The sequence below is a fragment of the Salmo trutta genome, chromosome 14, assembly GCF_901001165.1.
Source record: "Salmo trutta chromosome 14, fSalTru1.1, whole genome shotgun sequence".
Lineage (NCBI taxonomy): Eukaryota > Metazoa > Chordata > Actinopteri > Salmoniformes > Salmonidae > Salmo > Salmo trutta.
In genome coordinates, this window is record NC_042970.1 from 32,827,817 (window position 1) to 32,852,275 (window position 24,459).

The following is a 24,459-nucleotide window of genomic DNA, read 5'->3' on the forward strand; positions in this document are numbered from 1 at the left end:
ACTACACTGGGCCAATTGTGCACCGCCTCATGGGTCTCCCGGTTGCGGCCGGCTGCGACACTCCCGGGATCGAACCCGGGTCTGTAGCGATACAGTGCCTTAGACCGCTGCACCACTAGGGAGGCAAACAAATGTGGTTTCTACTGACAATTGAGATGTACAAAGTATGGCATAAGGTGACAATGAGCGGATAATTTGTATTTATATATTTATTTTATTTAACCTTTAACTAGGCAAGTCTTAAGAACAAATTCTTATTTACAATAAAGGCTTACCCCGGCCAAACCCGGACAACGCTGGGCCAATTGTGCGCTGCCCTATGGGACTCCCAATCACTGCCGGATGTGATACAGCCTGAATTCGTACCAGTGACGTCTCTTGCACTGAGAAGCAGTGCCTTGCGCCACTCGGGAGCCCAAAATAAGTGGCAATCCATCATTTCAATTAAGACATTAATGAGTGAGCTAGGACGGACATAGTCAAAATAACTTCAGCACTTTTGAAATGTACGGCAACAGAATTCAGAACATGGGCCGTTCTTACAGTATTCTCCCTGTACACCAAGTCAGAACCATAGGATTAATAAAGGGGCATATAAGCAGACAATGAAAGCTCTTACAATATTCGATGATTACATTTATCTAAAACAGGCTATAGGCTACATGTGCACCACCAATTTAGAACAGTAGGCGAAATTATGAAGGGAAAAGGGACCAAATTATTAGGGTGAGGCACATGGGCTACTAACAGCTTACTACACAACATACTTAGTATTACTTTCTTAGCTACAGTATACATATCTCCTGGCATATTAGATAATTTATGCAGCAGCATACAATACATTTTTGGACCTTGTTCTGTGCTCACTTGAACTGGAAGGTGGTGCGGCAGTCCTTCGTCTGCAAATTTTGTCATCAAAGTCTGGCATTCTCTGGATTTATGGTGCTTTCAAGACAGCTGGGAACTCATTGAAAAACAAGGTTGAACCATGATGTCAGTGATCTTCAGGTCGGAGCTCTAGAAAGAGGCCTGAGTTTCTGACTTGCAATTCCGAGTTGGATGACCGTTCAAAACGTATTTTCCCAGTCGGAGCTAATTTTTTCCCCAGAGATACCAGTTGTTTTGAACTCACTGAAGAATGAGATTTCTCAGTTCCCAGTTGATTCGAGCACAGCAGAAATCATGCTGCATTGACGGCATGGTCAATGTTGTAATGTTTGTCCTTTTAAGCTTGAAAAAGAGACCCTTAAACCCAGACTTGGACCATACACCCATTCCACTGAAAAGCAGGCTAGTGATTGCTTTGCAATGCTTGCAGTTAGCCACTGACTCCTTGCAAACCCCTCATTGTTGAATTTGCGATTTCCGACTGGTGTAAGGTTTATGTCCAATGGCCGAAGAGCACCGATACGTTTTATCTATAATTTCTCTTCATGTGGCACGGATTGAAAAGGATTTTCCAGTAGATTGTTGACTTGATTCATGATGATGACTGCTAGCTTAGATTTTGAAAGTATGATGTTGACATGATCAGTCCAATCAAAGCTACGGGAGATATAATGTGATTTGACGTAATTTTATCTGTGGCCAATGACTTTGAGCCTTCTTGGATGGGCACTTCTAATGTAACTCTATGGCAGCACCCAAGGGACTTGAATTTGAGCTCTACCAGTAGATTTTGCGGTGACGTGTCCCAATGAGTGAGCCAATCACGGCGCAACTAGAGAACATTACCAACCCCTAAGCTCTATATTTTCCGCTGGTTGCCCCACCATCACAGAAAGCACAGAGCAAGGCTGAAACACCTGCATTTTGGAGCTGCTTTACTCAAGAAAGCAAAAAAGAGACCAAGTTTGTTTGTAGCTTTTTTAACTCAATGATTTTTTTTACATTGTTTGCGAACATATGTGACATGTATTAATGCCAAAATAACATGAAAAACAGGCAACAAAAAGCTTAACAGGTGGGGCTCTGCCCTGAATGACGGGTCACCACTGCGTCACAGACTGTGGATGAGATGAAATAGAGAGAGATACAGATCAGGTCAGACTACAGCAGAAGGTGAGCCCACCTGTCATACGTGCACTCACACACCATTGTACTAACCACACATCAAATTCACCATGTATTGGAAATTGTCTACAACTGTCATTGACATGCCACAGTCATATTCTCTCACTGATCGGAAGCTGATGCTCTTTCTGATCATCTCAGGGTGTGCCCCTCTAGGAGGAGGGTGTGTCTGTCCTTCATATCCTCCTCATTTAGCCCCGCCTTCCTGAGCAGCTTCCTCAGAGCAGGGTCCAGCTCACTAGACTGCACACAGATGAAGATGTTACAATACAATAGCATTAATGACTGTGATATAACAGAGATATAAATGTGATCATAATGCAGTATCAAAATGTTAATGGTTGTGTTAAAACAATAGTGGTGCAGGTGCTGTACTCACACTGAGGCCTTGCTCTGGGCCCACTCCCTCCTGGGACTACTGTCTGGAGAAGAGACAAGATTAAATCAGTCAGACAGCCATTTATATTTTCTTCCATTCTAATGCAGCATCATAAAATGTATCTAATAGTGAATTATCTGTCTGTCTGAGCTCCAGTGTGCTGATGTAGGCCTATATATTTCTCGCTCTGACACATCTGGAGATGGAGTGCTGATCTCTGATCTGCTCTGTTCCTGTTCACTGACAGCCTGAGGCAGAGTCCACACTGTCAGTACGGTTCAGCTGAGTCTGCCCACTAGCTCTGTTTGAGAAAGAGAGGGAGAGGAAGCGACAGCAAGAGATAAACAGTAAAATAAAGTGTTATGGGAGAAAATGACAAAGAGTGACGTGAGACAGCGAGATCGGGGAAGAGGAGACGCGGGGAGAAAGAGAAGAGGACTGGCCTGCCTGAAGCTGAGAGAACTAATTATAATGTAAATGTGATGTGACGTGTGTGTGTGTGTGTGTGTGTGTGTGTGTGTGTGTGTGTGTGTGTGTGTGTGTGTGTGTGTTGCTTTCCAAATCTGGGGCTTGTTGGATCTGTCTCTCCAAGGCTGCACAGAACCTCTCTGCCTCAGCTGCAAGGTTCAGGCTCACCTGGCAGTATTGCACAAACACACACAGCCAATGTGGGAGGCCGTCAAGGACCAGAACAAAGACGTTTTCAGAGCCATGCTATTGGCCAAAGCCTTTTTAATAGCAGAATGCTTAATATGCCCCTAAAAGCTGTTCCATAAACAGTTTTGTTGATTTGACCATCAGGGGTGAAACAGGATTGTAGGATTGTGTTTGATAAGGGGAGAACTTGGAGCATGTCACTTACATTTGCAGGGAAGGTGTGGCAGTATGGGCAGATGCAGAGTAACGAAATGGAACATACAGTTCCTGTTCCCATAGCAACTCAGCTCTCTGGTAGGTTAAAGGAGAAAGAGATTAGAGAATTAAGTGGTTAAAATGAGTCATCAGTAATTTACAAAAGAAAAACATCCACACCCTTTACAACAAAGCCTATTGTTTTTTAAGGAACATGCAAGCTCATGGTGACTGGTAAAGACATAAGAAAACTGTGTTACGTTCCCCGGTTTCTGTGTTGTTTTGGGTTTGTATGTATGTGTGTGTGTATTTCAGGAAATGGAATCCTGTATTCTTCAAGCAGCTGATTGGTCGGCCCCATCGATGATTGGCACTCTGAACCCTCCCTCTCGTCAGGGGAAACAGCTGTCTTCAATTACCAACTCCTTCTACAGCTGGATAAAAGCCAGTGTTTCTTGGTCAGGAGGAGAGAGCTTCTTTGATGTCCTGTGTTGGTTGTTGGTCCGTGAAAGTTTTGTTGATGTAGTTTGTAGCTGCTACTCCTGAGGTATGTGTATGCCAATAGGGCTTAGTGTTTTTGATTATTGAAATTGTTCACTTTCAGTTAGTAATTATTCTGTTTTATTTGTTCCTGGGGGGGAGGGAAATGCACCTTTAGAGTGTTTAGGCAAGAGGCCTGCGGGCGTACATAACCTGTAGTATTTACTGTCTATGCACACTAGGGAAGACCTGGGTGGACCACCCCCTGTATTTTGGTTAGCGCACCAGGAGGTGCTAAATGATTATGTAAGTAGTGGGTAGGTAGGAGAGGGGACTATTTTACTTTCTTTCTTTTGGTTCTGTCCAGCCCCTTTTCCCCACATTACTGTGTTAGGAATAATAAATTCACTGTAAACTGTCATCTTTTCTACCTTTGTTATCCTTCCCCTGCACCAACGATCACATACCTTTTTCCCTCCACGGGGAGTTGAGTTGTAGCAGGGTGTTGCGTTCCCTCCGCCAAGAGGCATACGTAACATAATGCGGGGTTCATCCAGGATTATTAAATCCACAGTACTCCGCTGCTCTGATCTCTGTGATTGGTGATTGAGGTGTGGTGGTAGGTTGTGAGTTTGGGTGACTTAATTTACGTGTGTTCACTAGGCTGCTGTGTACCATGGCTGCCTCAGCCATCTCCCAATTTATTGAAGTGCCCTCGGTTGATCGATTGGTGGGGTTTCATAAAGTAGACCTTTGTGCCATAGCTGACCATTATGGACTCTTCATCCCTGAGGAAGCCCTAAAGGCTGAGTTGTTGGTGCTAGTCAGGGAGGGTTTAGTGAGAATGAATTTTCTTGTTGAAAGATGAGGGAGGTGGATAGACCTTCCGATGCCAAGTCGGAGGAAGGGGTTGCTCGTACACCCTCAACATTGCCCCGCTTCAACCCTTTATCTTGTGCTTCGGGTTGTTCAGACGGGACCGCTAGGCTAAAGGTGATGCTGGCCTGTTTGGAAATGCAGCTAAAATATAAAGAGCGTGTTTATCCAGCTGGAGTTTACCATTTTCCTAATTTCTAAATCAATAGAAGCCGACAAGGAGTTGAGGATCCGACAACTGGAGCTAGACGCTGGCTCCAGTGTGACTCCACAACCTACTCATCCTCAAGCCTACTTCGAAGTGAGTAAAAAGTCCCTCCATTTCGGAAGTTGATTCATATTTCTCTGCGTTTGCGCATGTGACCGCTGCGCTGCTTTGGCCAGTCGAGGTTTGGCCGCCCCTGTTGCAATCTAAATTGTCTGGGAAAGCCCAGGAAGTAGTAGCCGTTTTCTCCTTGGAAGACAAGTTTACAGTACGATACAGTTAAAAACAACCGTGTTGCGGGCTTATGAGTTGGTGCCTGAAGCTTAAAGGCAGCGCTCACTGTACTTTCATTGAGTTTGCTAGGTACAAAAAGTCTCTGTTCAATCGCTGGTGTTCGGCCCGTTACGCTAACACCTTTTGATATTCGGGCGTTGATGCTGTTGGAGGGTTTTAAAAGCAACCTGCCTGAGAGTTGTAGTTCATTGCAATGAACAGAAAGTGGCGACATTGGCCCAGGCTGCGTGTGTGTGTGTGTGTGTGTGGTTTTGAAAGCCGAAGGATAACGTCATCAGTGCCTCGTTCGGGTCTTTTTTTTTTCTCGACGGCGACCCTAAGCCTTCGCAAGAGATCCGTGAATGTTTTTACTGTTACCAAAAGGGTCACGTGATTGCGGACTGCCCAGTTTTGCAAAATAAACCGAAACAGTCCCTGTCACCATCCCTTAAGTTAAAAAGCGTGGGTTTAGTCCAGTCTTTGGCTCGTCCATTGGACCGAGTTACTGATTCAGCGTTTGGGAAACCGGATCCTATCTATGCTCCGTTTTATCTCTGCCGGTTCTTTCCTTAACTGGAGAACAAGCAGATCAAATCTTACAAGACACCGGTGCTGTGCAGTCAGTAATCATTACTGACGCTTTACCCGGTCCCATGAAACGTATTGTGCCTCGCATGTCGTATTACAGGGTATAGAGACAAACATACCTGTCCCATTACACTGGGTCCACTTAGTGTCAGACTTGGTATCAGGACGTTTCTGTGTCGGTGTAGTGTCTACACTGCCAGTAAAAGGAGTCCCATTGCTACTAGGGAATGATATCACTGGTGGTAACGTAACTCCTGTGTTAGAAGTAGTTGACAACCAAGAAATCAAAACTGCAGATGATAAATTGGTTCAAGCATTTCCCCATGTTTTTCCTGCTTGTGTTAACGAGGGCACAATCTCGCAAGCTGTGTAGTTCCATTTTTGAGAATGTGAGGTAGAAGACAATGCACCGAGTATACCTTCTGGAAGGCTGATGGTTTTTACCCCCGTAAAAAACACTAAGGCATGGGAAAGTTAAATCGCGCCCCAATTACATGACATTCTTTTGTCTGGCACCCCCGAGAAGGTGATTGGTGTCTCCCTTTTGACATTCAGTCTTTGAAGTGTTTAACTTCGGTAATTTCCATTGAGGAAGCTGAAACTAGGGAGACTGCCTACTTTATGGAAGCAGAAGTTTTGATGCGTAAATGGGCAGCTCATAACAGTTAATAACTGGAGTGATGTGGTTGTTCCTACACCGTTCTGACAACAGGTGTTGTCATTCGTCCATGACCAGGCATGGTCCAGACATTTGGGGATCACGAAGACTTATAACCGAGTCCTTCGTAAATATTTTTTAAGTCTGACATTGTTCAATTTTTGTAAAACATGTCATGCATGTCAACTCACTGGGAAAGCGACTCAAACAGTTCCTTGTGCGCCGCTTTGCCTGATTTCCCCCACCACAGGAACCGTTTGAACGAGTGATAATCGATTGTGTAGGTCTGTTGCCGAAAACCAGGTCAGGTAACCAGTTCTTACTAACAATGTGCAGTGCTACTCGATACCCAGAGGCTATCCCTCTCTGTACTATAATGGCTAAGACTGTGTTTAAGGCACTAGTGAAGTTCTTCTCTGCGTTTGGACTCCCTAAAGTAATCCAAACTGATCAGGGAACCAAATTTATGTCAACTGTTCTCAAATGTGTTAGACTCTGTATTTCCCATCAGGTCTCCAGTCCGTATCATCCGGAGAGTCAAGGGGCCTTCGAACGCTGGCATCAGACGCTTAATGGCGACGCTACGCAAGTATTGCATGGATACCAGTACCGATTGGGATGAGGGGGTGCCCTTTGTCTTATTTGCTATCAGGGAAACAATACAAGAGTCCTTAGGGTTCAGCCCTGCTGACCTTGTGTTTGGATACACCCCATGGGGTCTGCTAAAAGGATATGCTCCTTCAAAACTACCTCCTACACCCAGTAGCGCCCCTAAAACTGTGTTGGATTATGTCAGTAAGATGCGGGAGAGACTGAGCGCCGCATGTGCATTGGCCCAAAAGTCTCTCCTCGTTTGAAACGCATGAAATTACATGACAAAGAGGCTGTTGGCCATTCTTTTGCACAAGGGGATCAAGTTTTGGTTTTGTTGCCAATCCCTGGCTCATCTGTCGGCAGGTTTTTCTGGGCCATATCTTGTGGAAAAGAAACTCTGACACCAATTATGTGATGAACACCCCAGACCGTAGGCGTTCTTTAGGTGTGTCATGTTAACATGCTGAAAGCATATTATATGCGTGACACTCCAGACAGGTCCTCGGGTAATCTGGTCCAACCCGCCATCTCCAGTGTGGCTGCGGTGGTTCTGAAGCCTGGCTGGGACCTAGAGGAGGATAAGGAGTACGGATTGGAGTTACGCCATATGTTACGTGACAGCAGTTTGAACGCTTATGTAATTCAGAGATGCTGAAAAAGTGACACTCTCAAATGGAACATTTGGATAACGATCAAACTAATGATCTTATCCTATTGATAAATAGTTCTAAATGTGTTTCAGGACATTCCAAGTCGCACGTCTATCTTGGAACATGAAGTGGATGTGGGGAACGCTGCTTCTATACGTCAGCAACCGTAACGGGTTAACGCTAAGAAAAGGGAGGTAATGAAAAGTGAGGTAGCTTATTTATTACAGAATGACATGGCAAAACCCAGTAACAGCTCCTGGAGTTCCCGTGTATTCTCATTCCTAAGCCTGACGGTAAGTCCCTCTTATGTATGGACTACCGCTGCGTAAATGCCATTACAAACGCCTGAAGGTACCACGTTCATCTGTACAAACAATAGTACGCAAGTATAAACACCATGGAACCACGCAGCCGTCATACTGCTCAGGAAGGAGACTCATTCTGTCTCCTAGAGATGAACATACTTTGGTGCGAAAAGTGCAAATCAATCCCAGAACAACAGCGAAGGACCTTGTGACGATGCTGGAGGAAACCGGTACAAAAGTATCTATATCCACAGTAAAATGAGTCCTATATCGACATAATGACCATCGTTATGTTTGGAGGAAAAAGGGGGAGGCTTGCAAGCCGAAGAACACCATCCCAACCGTGAAGCATGGGAGTGGCAGCATCATGTTGTGGGGGTGCTATGCTGCAGGAGGGACTGGTGCACTTCACAAAATAGATGGCATCATGGGGGAGGAAAATTACGTGGATATGTTGAAGCAACATCTCAAGACATCAGTCAGGAAGTTAAAGCTTGGACGCAAATGGGTTTTCCAAATAGACAATGACCCCAAGCATACTTCTAAAGTTGTGGCAAAATGGCTTAAGGCCAACAAAGTCAAGGTATTGGAGTGGCCATCACAAAGCCCTGACCTCAATCCCATAAATTTGTGGGCAGAACTGAAAAAGTGTGTGCAAGCAAGGAGGCCTACAAACCTGACTCAGTTACACCAGCTCTGTCAGGAGGAATGAGCCAAAATTCACCCAACTTATTGTGCGAAACTTGTGGAAGGCTAGCCGACACGTTTGACCCAAGTTTAAATTGTTTAAGGCAATGCTGCCAAATACTAATTGAGTGCATGTAAACTTCTGACCCACTGGGAATGTGATGAAAGAAATAAAAGCTGAAATAAATCATTCTCTCTACTATTGTGACATTTCACATTCTTAAAATAAAGTGGTGATCCTAACTGACTTAAAACAGGGAATTTTTACGAGGATTAAATGTCAGGAATTGTGATACTGAGTTTTAAATGTATTTGGCTAAGGTGTATGTAAACTTCTGACTTCAACTGTATATATATTTGATTTTTACTGCCGCAGCAGTAAGTCGTTGGCTGTAGTAGCCCTCAATAAATTGGAATACCAGGTTCACATGTTTGCCTTCAAGTTTACAATTTGTTTCAAAAACATAATCTATGGATTTATTTAGGTTGCTTAAGACAATTTATTTAGCATTGAATAAGTTAATTTCAACAGTGAAAGTGTGGTTTCAAAACAAAGTGTCTTCCATGCCCTCCCGTCCCTGAATGTTCCCTACTCTACCTGCTAAATTATTGACCTAATGAAACATTTTCTACAAAATCCTAAATAGATTTGTAAGTACGGTGTCCAGTGGAGGTCGGTGTTTGAAAGCAGCTTGGAATCTAAGAAGGCACTAGAACCACGGTGATTTAGTGGGATTTTGCAATACATGGTTTGAAAAAGCATGTGGTCAAACAAAGCTTCGGCCATCATTGTTTATGTACTTCTGATACATGAATCGGTACACTGCTTCGAAGTCAGCTGCTTAGCGATTTTGACGCATGCCTCGGAGCTCCGGTATCAAACGTAACATCACTTTTATTTAGGATAATACCATGCGTATTTCACAAGGCCTTATTTTGAGGGCCTAGTTTTCCTTAATACAGGGGCCTGAAACTCATACACATCCCTTTGAACCAAAACCATGCCCATCATATTTCCCAGCATGCTGTATTGCAGGTTTATTTTTAGAATTGTTTTATAGCTATGTTTGTGCATGTACATTGCTTAATCTTATGCTACACAAAGATAAATAACATACATTTTTCTAAACTAATCCAATCAATTAGTTAGATCGCTGGAATAACGTTCAGGCGTGACTGTTGCTCAATGACTGACAACATTTGAGACCCTGATGTTAATCAAATGCAATCGCCATCTTAAATGATTAACCAAGATCTAAAATGATCGTTAAAGAACCATATGCTATGACAATGATATAATGCAATGCATGATGTAAAGAAATTCTAGAATCTTAATGTTAAAGTCTGTTTAGCTTGATATTTGTATTACTTTCATTCTTTTGATGTTTAGCATGTAAAAAAAAAATGGAATCATTAAGTATTTAATTCTATGCTATTAAGATTCATATCTGAAAGCCCTCCAAACCATGTGCTAATTATATTTAGACTAAACTAACTGTTCTAGTTTTTGGTTCTTCAGCAAAAATGTATTTTTTTTTTTTTTAACTTGCATGCATTCAAATATTTGTTTTTCTGAGACCTGTATTTGAATATCAAAGGAAATGGTTACTTTTTAATTGATTCTCTATATTCGACTACTTCAAGTATTTGAAAAGTTGGTAATTTCAAATAAAATACAACTGTCCTTTTTTCTCTCACATGCATCAGTCACTTAAACAGTCATGCATACACATACAGAAATGTGCATGAGAAAGTACTAAGGGAAGGTACTGTACTCCATGTGAGACCACATCTTCATACATGACACTTTCAGACCCAAACAACAAAGTAATACAAACTTCCTTAGAAACAAACATTTATTTCATGAAAATAATAGCAGTAAATAAACATGACATCTACAAAAGCAATTATATTATAGATCAGTCTGATTAACTGAGCTGGAAACTCGTATGTGCTGGTGACAGAACAAGTAAAAGACAGAGATAAAAGCCTTATCTTTCTGATTACTGCCAACAGAGGGCAAATTGCTGCCATCTCAATCTTGGCGTGGTCCAATTAAACACTTATTTTGACCAATAACGAGAATAGTTTTCCTGACCACATCTGATTTATTCCCGAAACAACTCGTGATCAGGGCCCTGGGAAATATTGGTCCAAATAATGTCCTTAATATAACATCCCCTCCTCCCTCTCCCTTCCCTCAGACTCTCACTGGCTGTTACAAACCATTGCTCCGACTACTCCTTCACCCCCTCCTCCCCCACCTCCCCCTCCTCCTCCCTCTCCCTCAGCCGCCCCAGCACCAGGTCTATTGCGTCTCTTATTGAGCAGCGGGTTGTTGGACGTGTCCAGGTCTTTGATCTTCACCTGGTCGTAGTCTACACGCATGGTGGCCAGGGCACTGGTCATCTCTTCCTGTAGCCAGACAGTACAGATACTGTGCCTTCAGAAATTATGCATACCCCTTGACTTATTCCACATTTTGTTGTGTTACAGCCTGAATTCAAAATTGATGAAATATTTTTGTTCACCCATCTACACACACTACCACATAATTACAAAGTGAAATGTTTTTAGAAATCTTTGCAAATCTATTGAAAATGAAATACAGAAATATCTAATTTACTGTACATAAGTATTCACATCCCTGAGTCAATACGTGTTAGAATTACCTTTGGCAACGATTACAGCTTTAAGAGCCTTGAACACCTGGATTGTGCAATATTTGCACATTATTCTTTTAAAAATTCTTCAAGCTCTGTCAAGTTGGTTGTTGATCATTGCTAGACAGCCATTTTCAAGCCAATTTAAGTCAACTGTAACTAGGCCACTCAGGAACATTCAATGTCCTCTTGGTAAGCAACTCCAGTGTATATTTGGCCTTGTGTTTTAGGTTATTGTTCTGTTGTAAGATGAATTTGTCTCCCAGCAGACTGACCCAGGTTTTCCTCTAGGATTTAGCCTGTGCTTTGCTCCATTTTCATTTATTTTCATCCTAAAAAAAACTCCCTAGTCCTTGCCGATGACAAGCATACCCATACCATGATGCAGTCAACCTCATGCTTGAAAATATGAAGAGTGTTAGTCAGTGTTGTGTTGGATTTGCTCCAAACATAAAATGTTGTATTCAGAACATAAAGTTAATTTCTTTGCCACATTTCTTGCAGTTTTACTTTCATGCCTTATTCCAAACCAGATGCATGTTATAGAATATTTGTACAGGCCTTCTTTTCACTCTGTCATTTAGGTTAGTATTTTTGGAGTAACTACAATGTTGTTGATCCATCCTAAGTTTTCTATCACAGCCATAAAACTCTGCCTGACTCTCCGGCAACTGAGTTAGGAAGGAAGCCTTTCTTTGTAGTGACTGGGTGTATTGATACACCATCCAAAGTTTTTAATAAATTCACTATGCTCGAAGGGATATTCATTGCTATTTTTTTTACCCATCTACCAATAGGTGACCTTATTTGCGAGACGTGGTTAAATCTGTGTTTAAGATTCACTGCTCGACTGAGGGACATTACAGATAATTGTATGTGTGGAGTACAGAGATGAGTCATTCAAAAATCATGTTAAACACTATTATTGCACACAGAGTGAGTCCATGCAACTTGTTTTGTGACTTGTTTACTCCTGAACATATTTAGGCTTGCCATAACAAAGGCTTGAGTAGTTATTGACCCAAGACATTTCAGCTTTTCATTTTAAATTAATTTGTAAAAATGTGTAAAAACATTAAATCCACTTTGACATTAGGAGGTATTGTGTGTATGCCAGTGACACAAAATTTAAATGTAACCCATTTTAAATTCAGTTTAACACAATGTGGAAAAAGTCAAGGGGTGTGAATACTTTCTGAAGGCGCTGTAGATAGTTGCAGTGTGGGTCTTACAAATATAGTGTTTACCACCCCCTAATGGTTTCTTAGTGTTAGATGAAATTGGCCCATTGATATGCAGCGTTTCTTATTACCACAGTGTCTGTGTTTTACAGCTCTCTAGTCTCACCTTGACATCGTCCCACAGTTCTCTGTCCTCTGTCAGAACACGGGACGTGTGCAGAGGAGTCGGAGGGACCACCATCGACTGCTGTAATGTTAACACACACACACACACACACCCACACAGTGTAAATGAGAGTCATATTATCCACAGCACTCAGACATGCAGTAGTAATACTCACATTGATCCAAGGGTGGTTCATGAACTGCCCGATGGTCATCCTCTCGTTAGGGTCTGTCTTCAGCAGCTGGTTGATCAGCTGTTTGGCTACAGAGGTAAAGGTCATAGGTCAACAAGCATAGTAAATAAAACATGATTAGATAAACTAGTGATAAGAGAATTATCTATTAAAGGTAAATGAATCAATAGACCATGATGAATTATTAGTCATACAGAATGGTTAATGAATAATCAATGTAATGATCAATGTAGGGATCGATAAGTTTGATTAGTTCTGGAAAGTCCAGGAACCATGGGATAGGGAAAGAAATGTGTGTATACAATTAGGAGGGGCACCAGGAGACAGATGGTCCTGGGAGTAAAAGCTTCAAAGCATTTCTAACCTTGAGGGAAAGGAACAGGCGAGCTCGGGATAGTGATAAAGAGTGTGAGAAGTTTGTGGGGGAAGCAGGTCACCAACAGTTTGTGTGTAAAGGCATGTGCGTAAGAAAGCAAGAACTATATAATGACTGTTTTGTTATCCTGACCTCAGAACGTTCTCTGAATAAAAGCTACAGATACCTTTTGCAGAAAGCTGAGTCCTTGCCTAATTATTTTAACCCGTTGTCTTACAAACCTTGGGCATTAGTCAAGGCGAATTGATTATTGATTATTATCATCAAAGATATAAAATTCCTTTAACAACTAGTCAAGATGCTTGTCAAAGGACCTACAAATCACAACCGTAAAAAAATCTGTAAAATATTTGGAACTTAGCAGAACATAGTTTGTCTTGCAGTGAAGCATCTCCCTCTCTATAGAACCCAGAGTATTCTGTCTCTAGTCTGACCTTCCTCCGACACTTCCGCCCACTCAGGGTTGGGGAACTTGTACTGGCCCATCCTGATCCTCTGCTTCATCCCTGGAGAGATGGCCTGGCCAGTGTTAGAGTAGAATGGAGGGAACCCACACAGCCTGGGGACACAGCACACACTTCAACATGAGAATAGAGCAACTACAGCTACTGTATGCACTCCAACTGGACACTCATTGAACAGTCATTCATGCTATATACAAGGAGGGAGAGAATGAGAGGGAGAAAGCAAGTGGACCATGAGAAGCTGAGTGTTAAAAGAGGGGTAGTAGAGAGAAATGAGGGTGTAAATGAGGCCCAGGGGTGAACAGTAGGGGGAGTGAGAGTGAATGAGAGGCCTGTGAGTTGATTCTCACACACTCACAGACACACTCACTGACACACTTATAGCACACAGACACACTAGGTACTCACAGGATGTACATGATCACGCCCAGAGACCACATGTCACACGACTTGTCATACTTCTCTGGACCAAGCACCTCGGGGGCTGACATTGAGACAGAGACCAAGACACCAAGAGACAACCAGTCAGGCAGACAGACGGACAATATGATGGGTAAAAGTCAACCATAATACTTTATAGCCTGCACACCATTCAGATCCGGATAGTATACTATACCACTACTGGTGTAACAGACCCAACACTCACCAACATAGTAGGGGGTGTAACAGACCCAACACTCACCAACATAGTAGGGGGTGTAACAGACCCAACACTCACCAACATAGTAGGTAGGGGGTGTAACAGACCCAACACTCACCAACATAGTAGGTAGGGGGTGTAACAGACCCAACACTCACCAACATAGTAGGTAGGGGGTGTAACAGACCCAACACTCACCAACATAGTAGGTAGGGGGTGTAACAGACCCAACACTCACCAACATAGTAGGGGGTGTAACAGACCCAACACTCACCAACATAGTAGGGGGTGTAACAGACCCAACACTCACCAACATAGTAGGGGGTGTAACAGACCCAACACTCATCAACATAGTAGGGGGTGTAACAGACCCAACACTCACCAACATAGTAGGGGGTGTAACAGACCCAACACTCACCAACATAGTAGGGGGTGTAACAGACCCAACACTCACCAACATAGTAGGGGGTGTAACAGACCCAACACTCAACAACATAGTAGGGGGTGTAACAGACCCAACACTCACCAACATAGTAGGGGGTGTAACAGGGTGTCTGGAGGGAGTTGTGGAGGGTGGTCTCCTTGGCAAAGCCAAAGTCAGTTAGTTTTAGCACGCCATTGGTCTCCTTGGTGGTGTAGAGCAGATTTTCAGGCTATTGCGTGTTTGTGTGTGGAGGGAGGGAGGTGTAAAAAAGAAAGCAATAAGTACATCACTAAAACCACCAGCGGTAAATATATGCCTGTCAGCGAGTGTCAGGTGAAAAATAAAATTATGTAAATTATGTGTGTCTAAGAGTAGAGTTCCACCTTGACATCTCTGTGAGCTATGTCCATGTGGTGAAGGTACTCAATGGCCGTGCCTATGTCCCTCATGATCTCCGCAGCCTCTGATTAAAAGCCATGACATATGAATCGGATTAACAAAATGCGCACAGCTATAGGGTCACTGTAAATAATTGAGCACTGTAAATAATACAACACAGTTCCCCATCATAACTCACCTCTCTCTGTGAATGCCTGGTCCCCTCTGGCCTGAATGTGACTGAACAGCTCCCCTCCTTCCATACTGAGCCAGGAACAACAACAAGAGACACAGATCAGAGCTTCTCAACAAGAGAACAAAGCCATCAATTGAACAAGGCCAGCATTGTCCCTTAGTAATTACTGAGCCCAATCAACAAATTCTAAGCATAATAACCAAGAAAGAGAACTGAGACATATTTGATGTTTACGTAAACTTTCATTTGGCCAGGAGTTTTTCCTGACCACGTGACCTAACCAGGAAAAATTCCTGTCCCTACTCATTAGTTATGGTTTTAAAGTCTGACATGCTAGAAAAGCTAAGAGGGAAGATATGTATCATACACAAATGCATTCTGGTCTATGTAGTCTCTATGGTCCTCACCACTCCATGATGATAAGCAGGCATTTCTTCCCCTGGTGCATGTTCTCATAAAGGCTGAGGATGTGAACGATGTATGGGCCCCCCGACACTCTCCAATGCAGCTCTACCTCCCGCCGCGCCTTAGGACTATCATACAGAATCTGCCCCCACAGAGAAGAAGGGTGGGTATAGAAACAGAGACGAAGAGAGAGAACAATGGGCATGTTTAGGAAGCACATTTACTATGACTAGGTATGATGATGGATGCAGCATGCATCTGTAGTGGAACGTGTGCATCTATGCAACATGTACAGTACCAGTCAACATTTTGGACACACCTACTCATTCCAGGGTTTTTCTTAATTGTTTTCTATTTTCTACAATATAGAATAATAGTGAAGATGTCAAAACTATGAAATAACACATATGGAATCATGTAGTAACCAAAAAAGTGTTAAACAAATCAAAATATATTTTAGATTCTTCAAAGTAGCCACCCTTTGCCTTGATGACAGCTTTGCACACTCTTGGCATTCTCTCAACCAGCTTCATGAGGTCGTCACCTGGAATGCATTTCAATTAACAGGTGTGCCTTGTTAAAAGGTTGTTTCTGGAATTTCTTTCCTTCTTAATGCGTTTGTGCCAATCAGTTTTGCTGTGACAAGGTAGGGTTGGTATACAGAAGATAGCTATTTGGTAAAGACCAAGTTCATATTATGGCAAGAACAGCTAAAATAAGCAAAGAGAAACAACAGTCCATCATTACCTTAAAACATGAACAGGGCTCCGGGCAGCCGAGCGGAAATGGAGGAAAACTCGCCTCCCTGCGGACCTCGCATCCTTTCACTCCCTCCTCTCTACATTTTCCTCTTCTGTATCTGCTGCTAAAGCCACTTTCTACCACTCTAAATTCCAAGCATCTGCCTCTAACCCTAGGAAGCTTTTTGCTACCTTCTCCTCCCTCCTGAATCCTCCTCCCCCTCCCCCCCCTCCTCCCTCACTGCGGATGACTTCGTCAACCATTTTGAAAAGAAGGTTGACGACATCCGATCCTCGTTTGCTAAGTCAAGCGACACCGCTGGTCCTGCTCACACTGCCCTACCCTGTGCTTTGACCTCTTTCTCCCCTCTCTCTCCAGATGAAGTCTCGCGTCTTGTGACGGCCGGCCGCCCAACAACCTGCCCACTTGACCTTATCCCCTCCTCTCTTATCCAGACCATTTCCGGAGACCTTCTCCCCTACCTCACCTCGCTCATCAACTCATCCTTGACCGCTGGCTACGTCCCTTCCGTCTTCAAGAGAGCGAGAGTTGCACCCCTTCTGAAAAAACCTACACTCGATCCCTCCGATGTCAACAACTACAGACCAGTATCCCTTCTTTCTTTTCTCTCCAAAACTCTTGAACGTGCCGTCCTTGGCCAGCTCTCCTGCTATCTCTCTCAGAACGACCTTCTTGATCCTAATCAGTCAGGTTTCAAGACTGGGCATTCAACTGAGACTGCTCTTCTCTGTGTCACGGAGGCTCTCCGCACTGCTAAAGCTAACTCTCTCTCCTCTGCTCTCATCCTTCTAGACCTATCTGCTGCCTTTGATACTGTGAACCATCAGATCCTCCTCTCCACCCTCTCCGAGCTGGGCATCTCCGGCGCGGCCCACGCTTGGATTGCGTCCTACCTGACAGGTCGCTCCTACCAGGTGGCGTGGCGAGAATCTGTCTCCGCACCACGTGCTCTCCCCACTGGTGTCCCCCAGGGCTCTGTTCTAGGCCCTCTCCTATTCTCGCTATACACCAAGTCACTTGGCTCTGTCATATCCTCACACGGTCTCTCCTATCATTGCTATGCAGACGACACACAATTAATCTTCTCCTTTCCCCCTTCTGACAACCAGGTGGCGAATCGCATCTCTGCATGTCTGGCAGACATATCAGTGTGGATGACGGATCACCACCTCAAGCTGAACCTCGGCAAGACGGAGCTGCTCTTCCTCCCGGGGAAGGACTGCCCGTTCCATGATCTCGCCATCACGGTTGACAACTCCCTTGTGTCCTCCTCCCAGAGTGCTAAGAACCTTGGCGTGATCCTGGACAACACCCTGTCGTTCTCCACTAACATCAAGGCGATGACCCGATCCTGTAGGTTCATGCTATACAACATTCGCAGAGTACGACCCTGCCTCACACAGGAAGCGGCGCAGGTCCTAATCCAGGCACTTGTCATCTCCCGTCTGGATTACTGCAACTCGCTGTTGGCTGGGCTCCCTGCCTGTGCCATCAAACCCCTACAACTCATCCAGAACGCCGCAGCCCGTCTGGTGTTCAACCTTCCCAAGTTCTCTCACGTCACCCCGCTCCTCCGCTCTCTCCACTGGCTTCCAGTTGAAGCTCGCATCCGCTACAAGACCATGGTGCTTGCCTACGGAGCTGTGAGGGGAACGGCACCTCCGTACCTTCAGGCTCTGATCAGGCCCTACACCCAAACAAGGGCACTGCGTTCATCCACCTCTGGCCTGCTCGCCTCCCTACCTCTGAGGAAGCACAGTTCCCGCTCAGCCCAGTCAAAACTGTTCGCCGCTCTGGCACCCCAATGGTGGAACAAGCTCCCTCACGATGCCAGGACAGCGGAGTCAATCACCACCTTCCGGAGACACCTGAAACCCCACCTCTTTAAGGAATACCTGGGATAGGATAAAGTAATCCTTCTAACCCCCCCCCCCTTTAAAAGATTTAGATGCACTATTGTAAAGTGGTTGTTCTACTGGATATTATAGGTGAATGCACCAATTTGTAAGTCGCTCTGGATAAGAGCGTCTGCTAAATGACTTAAATGTAAATGAAGGTCAGTCAATACGGAACATTTCAAGAACTTTGAAAGTTTCTTCAAGTGCAGTCACAAAAACCATCAAGCGCTATGATGAAACTGGCTCTCATGAGGACCACCAGAGGAAAGGAAGACCCAGAGTTACCTCTGCTGCAGAGGATAAGGTCATTAGAGTTACCAGCCTCAGATTTCAGCCCAAATAAATGCTTCAGAGTTCAAGTTACAGACACATCTCAACATCAACTGTTCAGAGGAGACTGTGTGAATCAGGCCTTCATGGTCAAATTGCTGCAAAGAAACCACTACTAAAGGACACCAATAATAAGAAGAGACTTGCTTGGGCCAAGAAACATGAGCAATGGACATTGGACTGAAATCTGTCCTTTGGTCTGATGAGTCCAAATTTTAGATTTTTGTTTCCAACAGCCCTGTCTGTGTGAGACACAGAGTAAGTGAACGGATGATCTCCGCATGTGTTTCCCACAGTGAAGCATGGAGGAAGAGGTGTGATGGTGCTTTGCTGGTGACACTGTCAGTGATTTATTCAGAATTCAAGGCGCCCTTAAGCAGCATGGCTACCACAGCACTCTGCAGCGATACCCCATCCCTCTGGTTTGCGCTTAGTGGGACTATCATTTGTTTTTCAACAGGACAATGATCCAACACACCTCCCAGGCTGTGTAAGGGCTAGTTGACCAAGAAGGAGAGTGATGGAGTGCTGCATTAGATGACCTGGCCTCCACAATCCCCCGACCTCAACCCAATTGAGATGGTTTGGGATGAGTTGGACTGCAGTGTGAAGGAAAAGCAGCCAACAAGTTCTCAGCATATGTGGGAACTCCTTCAAGACTGTTGGAAAAGCATTCCTCATGAAGCTGGTTGAGAGAATGCCAAGAGTGTGCAAAGCTGTCATCAAGGCAAAGGGTGGCTACTTTGAAGAATCTCAAAAATAAAATAAATGTTGATTTTCTTAACACTTTTTTGGTTACTACATGATTCCATATGTGTTATTTCATAATTTTGATATCTTCACTATTATTGTACAATGTAGAAAATAGTAAAAAATAAAGAAAAACCCTGGAATGAGTAGGTGTGTCCAAACTTTTGACTGGTACTGTATATCCTGGGTGAGTGTGTTTTTGAGTGCATGTGTCCATGTTGTCTATAACCACTCACAGGTCTTGGAGGAATTGGTCATGGGTATAATAGCCTTAATCAGGTTAAAATCCCTGAATCTTAGTCCCACATCTCTCTCTCTCACCTCTCTTTCATACTTTCTCTCTCTCACACACACACAGTCTCTTCATATTCTCACGTAAGTGAATCTATCATTACAAATGAAATCTGGGCCCTTCATTCATATTAATTTGCTTGTCAGGACGATTCCCTCTAGAGTTTTTAAAATGAATGCTGCCTTTTATTTGTGCATTCAAAATCTGCCTTCATAGTGTACGAGTAATAACAACCTTGCAATGTGATTGGATGTAAGGGTGGGAGGGATCCCAAGGCACCACAGCCAGATAAACTAGCTTATCTTCTGTGACAGGATGCAGTGCATGGTGGGACAGGGAGGAGAGGGCAGGTTGAGATTAAACTGTTTACAGAGGAGTAACCTAATACTCAGCCTCAACATTGTCCACAAATACTTGAAGAGCACACTTACAAAAGAATGTATACACTTGTGCTAGTACAACTGATCATACTCAACACATTTCATTTATCTATCTTTAGTCTACCTGGACAAAAATAATAGGGAACTATTTTGGAGGTTGAGACTGTTCCATTGAAAACATACCCATAGGCTTTCTGTTATTGTTTTTTCAAGAATACTTCTGGTGACCCATTATTCAGGTTTTGAATTTGCATAACCTGTTGCCCTAGCACTGTTTCCAAGTTGCTCACTATTCCAGTGGTTGATCTTCAAAGAACAGAAGAAAAACATTCCCCACTGGGCTCATTTCATTAAAATGACGTGGAAACAACGTTGATTTAACCAGTGTGTGTCCAGTGGGTGACCACAGATCCCCTTATGTCCAGAAAGGAGAGAGAGAGCTTAGAGCACATGCCAAGGCATAACTTAAGGAAAGGGGAACATCTGGTCCAGGTGGGTCGCATTCTGTGCAGGCTTTTGTTCCAGCCCAGCACGAACACACACCAGATTTGAGTTGAATCAGGTATGTGAGAGCTCGGCTGGAACAAAAGCCTGCACACCAGAGTAGATCCTTTCTAGATGGAACATAGAATCAGTCCAGACAGAGCATGTCATTGTCCATACAACATGACAATGACTACTGGCACTAACAACAATCCCTCTGCGTAAGACACGGTCCCACACAGTACATCACTGTCTCTCCCCAGACTCATCCACTGTCTGTCTGGGCAGGAGTAGTCGAGTTAGCTTAAAGAGCTGCACTGTTGCCGCTAGTGGCTCCTCTCCAAACCCGGCTCACAGAGAGACAGTTATCTATTGGTGTTATTAGTGCTTAAGTGGACCTCTTTAAAAGAGGAACAGTCACCAGTCAAAGAAACACACTCTCTCTCTGACTCTGTACATATATCCTCTTGTTTGTTGATACAGCAAATGTAGCAGAGGGAAGAAGTGGGACAGAATGTGACAGTAACTGACAACCTCTGTAACCTCTGCACACCAGATGCATGCTGTATACTGTAACCATGCCAAAATATGTCAATATGTCAATCAGTTTTTAGCATTATAATGTGGATATATGTCCTCCTTCAGCTGCACAACTGAATGCCAAAATGTGTCTTGCACTATTAACCCAACCCAGCGAGGTGCGAGGGGGCTGCCTTAATCAACATCCGTGTCATCGGTGCCCAGGGAGCAGCTGTTGTGAGGGGGTTGGTTAACTGCTTTGCTCATGGGCTGAACGGCAGATTATTTGAACCAGCAACCTTTTGGTTACTATCCCAACGCTCTTAACCGCTAGGTTACCTGTCGCCCCTGGTATCAAACCGCAAAGAAGGATGAGAGATCTGTCTAGGAAGCGACTGTCTAAGATGGAGGAGCAGTGAATAATTGATGACTATTCTCCCTCTTATGTCACCATTGTAAATACATCCTCAAGTTCCCTTTAATTTACATCAGAGGATAAGAAAAGAAAGCAAGCAAGACCTCAAATACTTGGTGCCACTTGGGTCTGATGACTGATGGTCTCTCTCGCTCAAATTAAATTCAAGGTGCTTTATTGGAATGTGAAACATATGTTTACATTAACAAAGCAAGTGAAATGGATCTGTCTCTCTCTCTCACACGCACACACAAGCACACTACCTTGAGGGCACACTTCTCCCCTGTCTTCTTGCAGTAGCATTCCATCACCTTCCCACTGATACCCAGTCCTAGTACTTGAGTTGTTATTTTGTAGTCCTCTGTGACTGCGTTGCGTTTGAACTCCAGTTTTGACTGGGCAGGCAGTTGGAAGAGTGTGGGGTCGCTAAGGGTGTCCCTGCCTGGGATGTGTGGAATGCTTCCACTCGGCGTCCCCTGGAGCTGAGGCTCGGATTGGTTGGCCGACTGCCTCTCCTCTCCGTTACCATTATGTTGCATGATGTGTTTCTTGCCGTTCAATCCCCCCTGCTCTCCACGGGAACAGACAGACAGAGAGAGAGATGCAGTGGTGTCCCCTCCCCGTCCAATGTCCAGCAGCAGCCTCACGTTCCCTTTCTCCCCCCAGCTCTGAGACGAAATGGCAATTTTTCAGATTCCTTTCTCGATTTGACTTTCAATTATGAAGCAAAAATAGGCGAATTAATCCACAGTAGGCTTATTTCTTTCGAGGAATAGCTACCCTATAATAATATTGGCACATTGACCGAATAAGAAGTTTTTCCATTGCATATCTAGAATAGTTATTTATATGAAGCATTTTGAACTTCACTCTAAAAGAACATTGTAATTTGTGGTATAGTTAACAATCTATTATGCTAAATTTGAGTTTGCATCAAAATAAATGGAACACAGGTAAATGTGCAACAGCAAATACATCTGTACCGGATGTCCAGTTTAGTAGGAATTGACCAAAATGCGCATTACATTTCCTGTTAAATCATCGGCCAAATTAAGAAAAGATAACAGTCCTCGGTCCAGTTCCCTATCCTCTCCGTTATTATTCTTTCCGTTATTTTCCTCTCCGTTATTTCCTCTCCTGTGCCCTTCTCTGGGGCTACACAAAACTCTTCAAGCCCCTTACGTCAGCGCAGCACAGCTCAAGTTTATTCACACGGCCCTCATCTCTTAAAGGAGCCTCCACACGCAAAGACGCAACTGGCCACAAACAGAAATTCATTGCCCATTTTAACTAGGCAAGCCAGTTAAGAACAAATTCTAATGACGCTGGGCCAATTGTGCACCACCCTATGGGACTCCCAATCACAGCCAGTTGTGACAGCTTGGAATTGAACCAGGGTCTGTAGTGACACCTCTAGCACAGAGATGCAGTGCCTTAGACCACTAAACCACTCGGGAACCTTATTCCACATTGGTTCAACGTACTTTTGAAATGATGTGGAAACAGCGTTGATTCAAATAAAGAAACATTATTTTAAGGCATATCTTTTTACAATATACAAAAAAAGCTGCTTATCAAAAGTTTATGTTCACATGCAAGCAATTTACACCCAGTAGGATGTGGCATAGATTTTTGTTTTAACAAAAAATTGGAAAGGACAAAAAATGCTGGTCAGTCACAGAAGTAGTCTTGTGGTGTTAGACATTGTAACTGCATGTCATAACCCACGTATGGCATTATGTACTGCTTTATCTTCAGGACATTCTTGAGGGACGTTCATTAAAAACTACTCACCTAAAAAGATACTCCTCTGACTGGACCTTTACTTTATATTACATGGTGTCAGAAATTTGTGAGAGGCACATCTCACAGCAAATTCTCCAGTGTTATATCAACAATAAAATAGTGGGACCATATACACACTGGAACCAGTGTTAAATTAACACACTGCTTAGTGTTAAACCTTACTCAGATATTTCCAAAGAGTGCCTTGCCTTTCGAGTGAATTGCAGAGTTAGCAGAAATATTCTGTGCCATGGACTTCTCAATAAATATGTTAAAGTTATATATATATACATTTTATTGAACACAATATCATACGTATTTCATAAGGTCTTATTTTGATTGCCTAGTTTTACTTTTATATCTATATCTATCAATATTTTTTTGACACCAACCTCCAAAAAGCAAGTTCTGCAGGTTCTAGTTTTGTCTAATCTTGATTATGGTCCAGTGCGGCAAGGAAATACCTAGTTAAGCTGCAGCTGGCCCAGAACAGAGAGACACGTTTTGCTCTTAATTGTAATCAGAGGGCTGATATAAATACTATGCATGCCAGTCTCTCTTGGCTAAGAGTTGAGGAAAGACACTGCATCACTTCTTCTTTTTATAAGAAACATTAATGTGTTGAAAATCCCAAATTGTTTGCATAGTCAACTTACACACAGCTCTGACACACACACTTATCCCACCAGACATGCCACCAGGGGTCTTTTCATTGTCCCCAAATCCAGAACAAATTCAAGAAAATGTACAGTATTATATAGAGCCCTTATTGCATGGAACTCTGTTCCATCTCATATTGCTCAAATAAACAGCAAACTTAGTTTCAAAAAACAGATAAAGCAACATCTTGCAGCTCAACGCCTCTCCCCTATTTGACCTAGATAGTGTGTGTATACATTGATGTGTAGGCCACGTGTGCCTTTTTAAAAATGTATGTAGGTCTGTCCTTGAGCTGTTCTTGTCTAATGATGTTCTGTATTATGTCATTCTGTATTATGTTTCATGTTTTGTGTGGACCCCAGGAAGAGTAGCTGCTGTTTTTGCAACAGCTAATGAGGATCCTAATAAAATACCCCATACCAAATGTATACAGTGCATTCAGAGAGTATTTAGACCCCTCTCCTTTTTCCACATTTTGT

General features: G+C 43.5%; 1 protein-coding gene across 7 annotated transcripts; it reads right to left on the reverse strand.

Moving 5' to 3' along the window:
• Positions 1–1,852: 1,852 nt before the first annotated feature.
• Positions 1,853–22,748, reverse strand: LOC115207865 (MAP kinase-activated protein kinase 2). Of its 7 annotated transcripts, XM_029775377.1 has the most exons (14): positions 21,799–22,748; positions 15,709–15,848; positions 15,305–15,369; positions 15,111–15,190; positions 14,830–14,956; positions 14,072–14,147; positions 13,634–13,758; positions 12,806–12,891; positions 12,631–12,711; positions 7,401–7,546; positions 3,315–3,400; positions 2,455–2,495; positions 2,180–2,316; positions 1,853–2,006 (listed from the first exon to the last, which is right to left on the reverse strand). In XM_029775377.1, the coding sequence occupies exons 1-13, from the start codon at positions 22,072–22,074 to the stop codon at positions 2,206–2,208; spliced, it is 1,440 nt and encodes a 479-aa protein (XP_029631237.1). In that variant the 5' UTR covers positions 22,075–22,748; the 3' UTR covers positions 1,853–2,006; positions 2,180–2,205. The 7 variants fall into 7 exon arrangements, 6 of the variants coding, with proteins under 6 accessions (XP_029631237.1, XP_029631238.1, XP_029631241.1 ...); XR_003881070.1 differs by lacking the exon at positions 1,853–2,006 and having other exon boundaries at positions 2,223–2,316; positions 2,455–3,096; positions 3,314–3,400; positions 21,799–22,747; XM_029775378.1 differs by lacking the exon at positions 1,853–2,006 and having other exon boundaries at positions 2,191–3,096; positions 3,314–3,400; positions 21,799–22,747.
• Positions 22,749–24,459: the final 1,711 nt, after the last annotated feature.

Bases quoted from the DNA above. Each gene is read 5' to 3' on its own strand.
- LOC115207865 (XM_029775377.1), bottom strand. From the start codon at position 22,074: ATGCAACATAATGGTAACGGAGAGGAGAGGCAGTCGGCCAACCAATCC. The intron at 12,892-13,633 runs GTCAGACTAGAG...TTACCTCTGTAG, and splicing joins GGCGGAAGTGTCGGAGGAAG to CCAAACAGCTGATCAACCAG. The intron at 12,712-12,805 runs GTGAGTATTACT...TTAACATTACAG, and splicing joins TGAACCACCCTTGGATCAAT to CAGTCGATGGTGGTCCCTCC.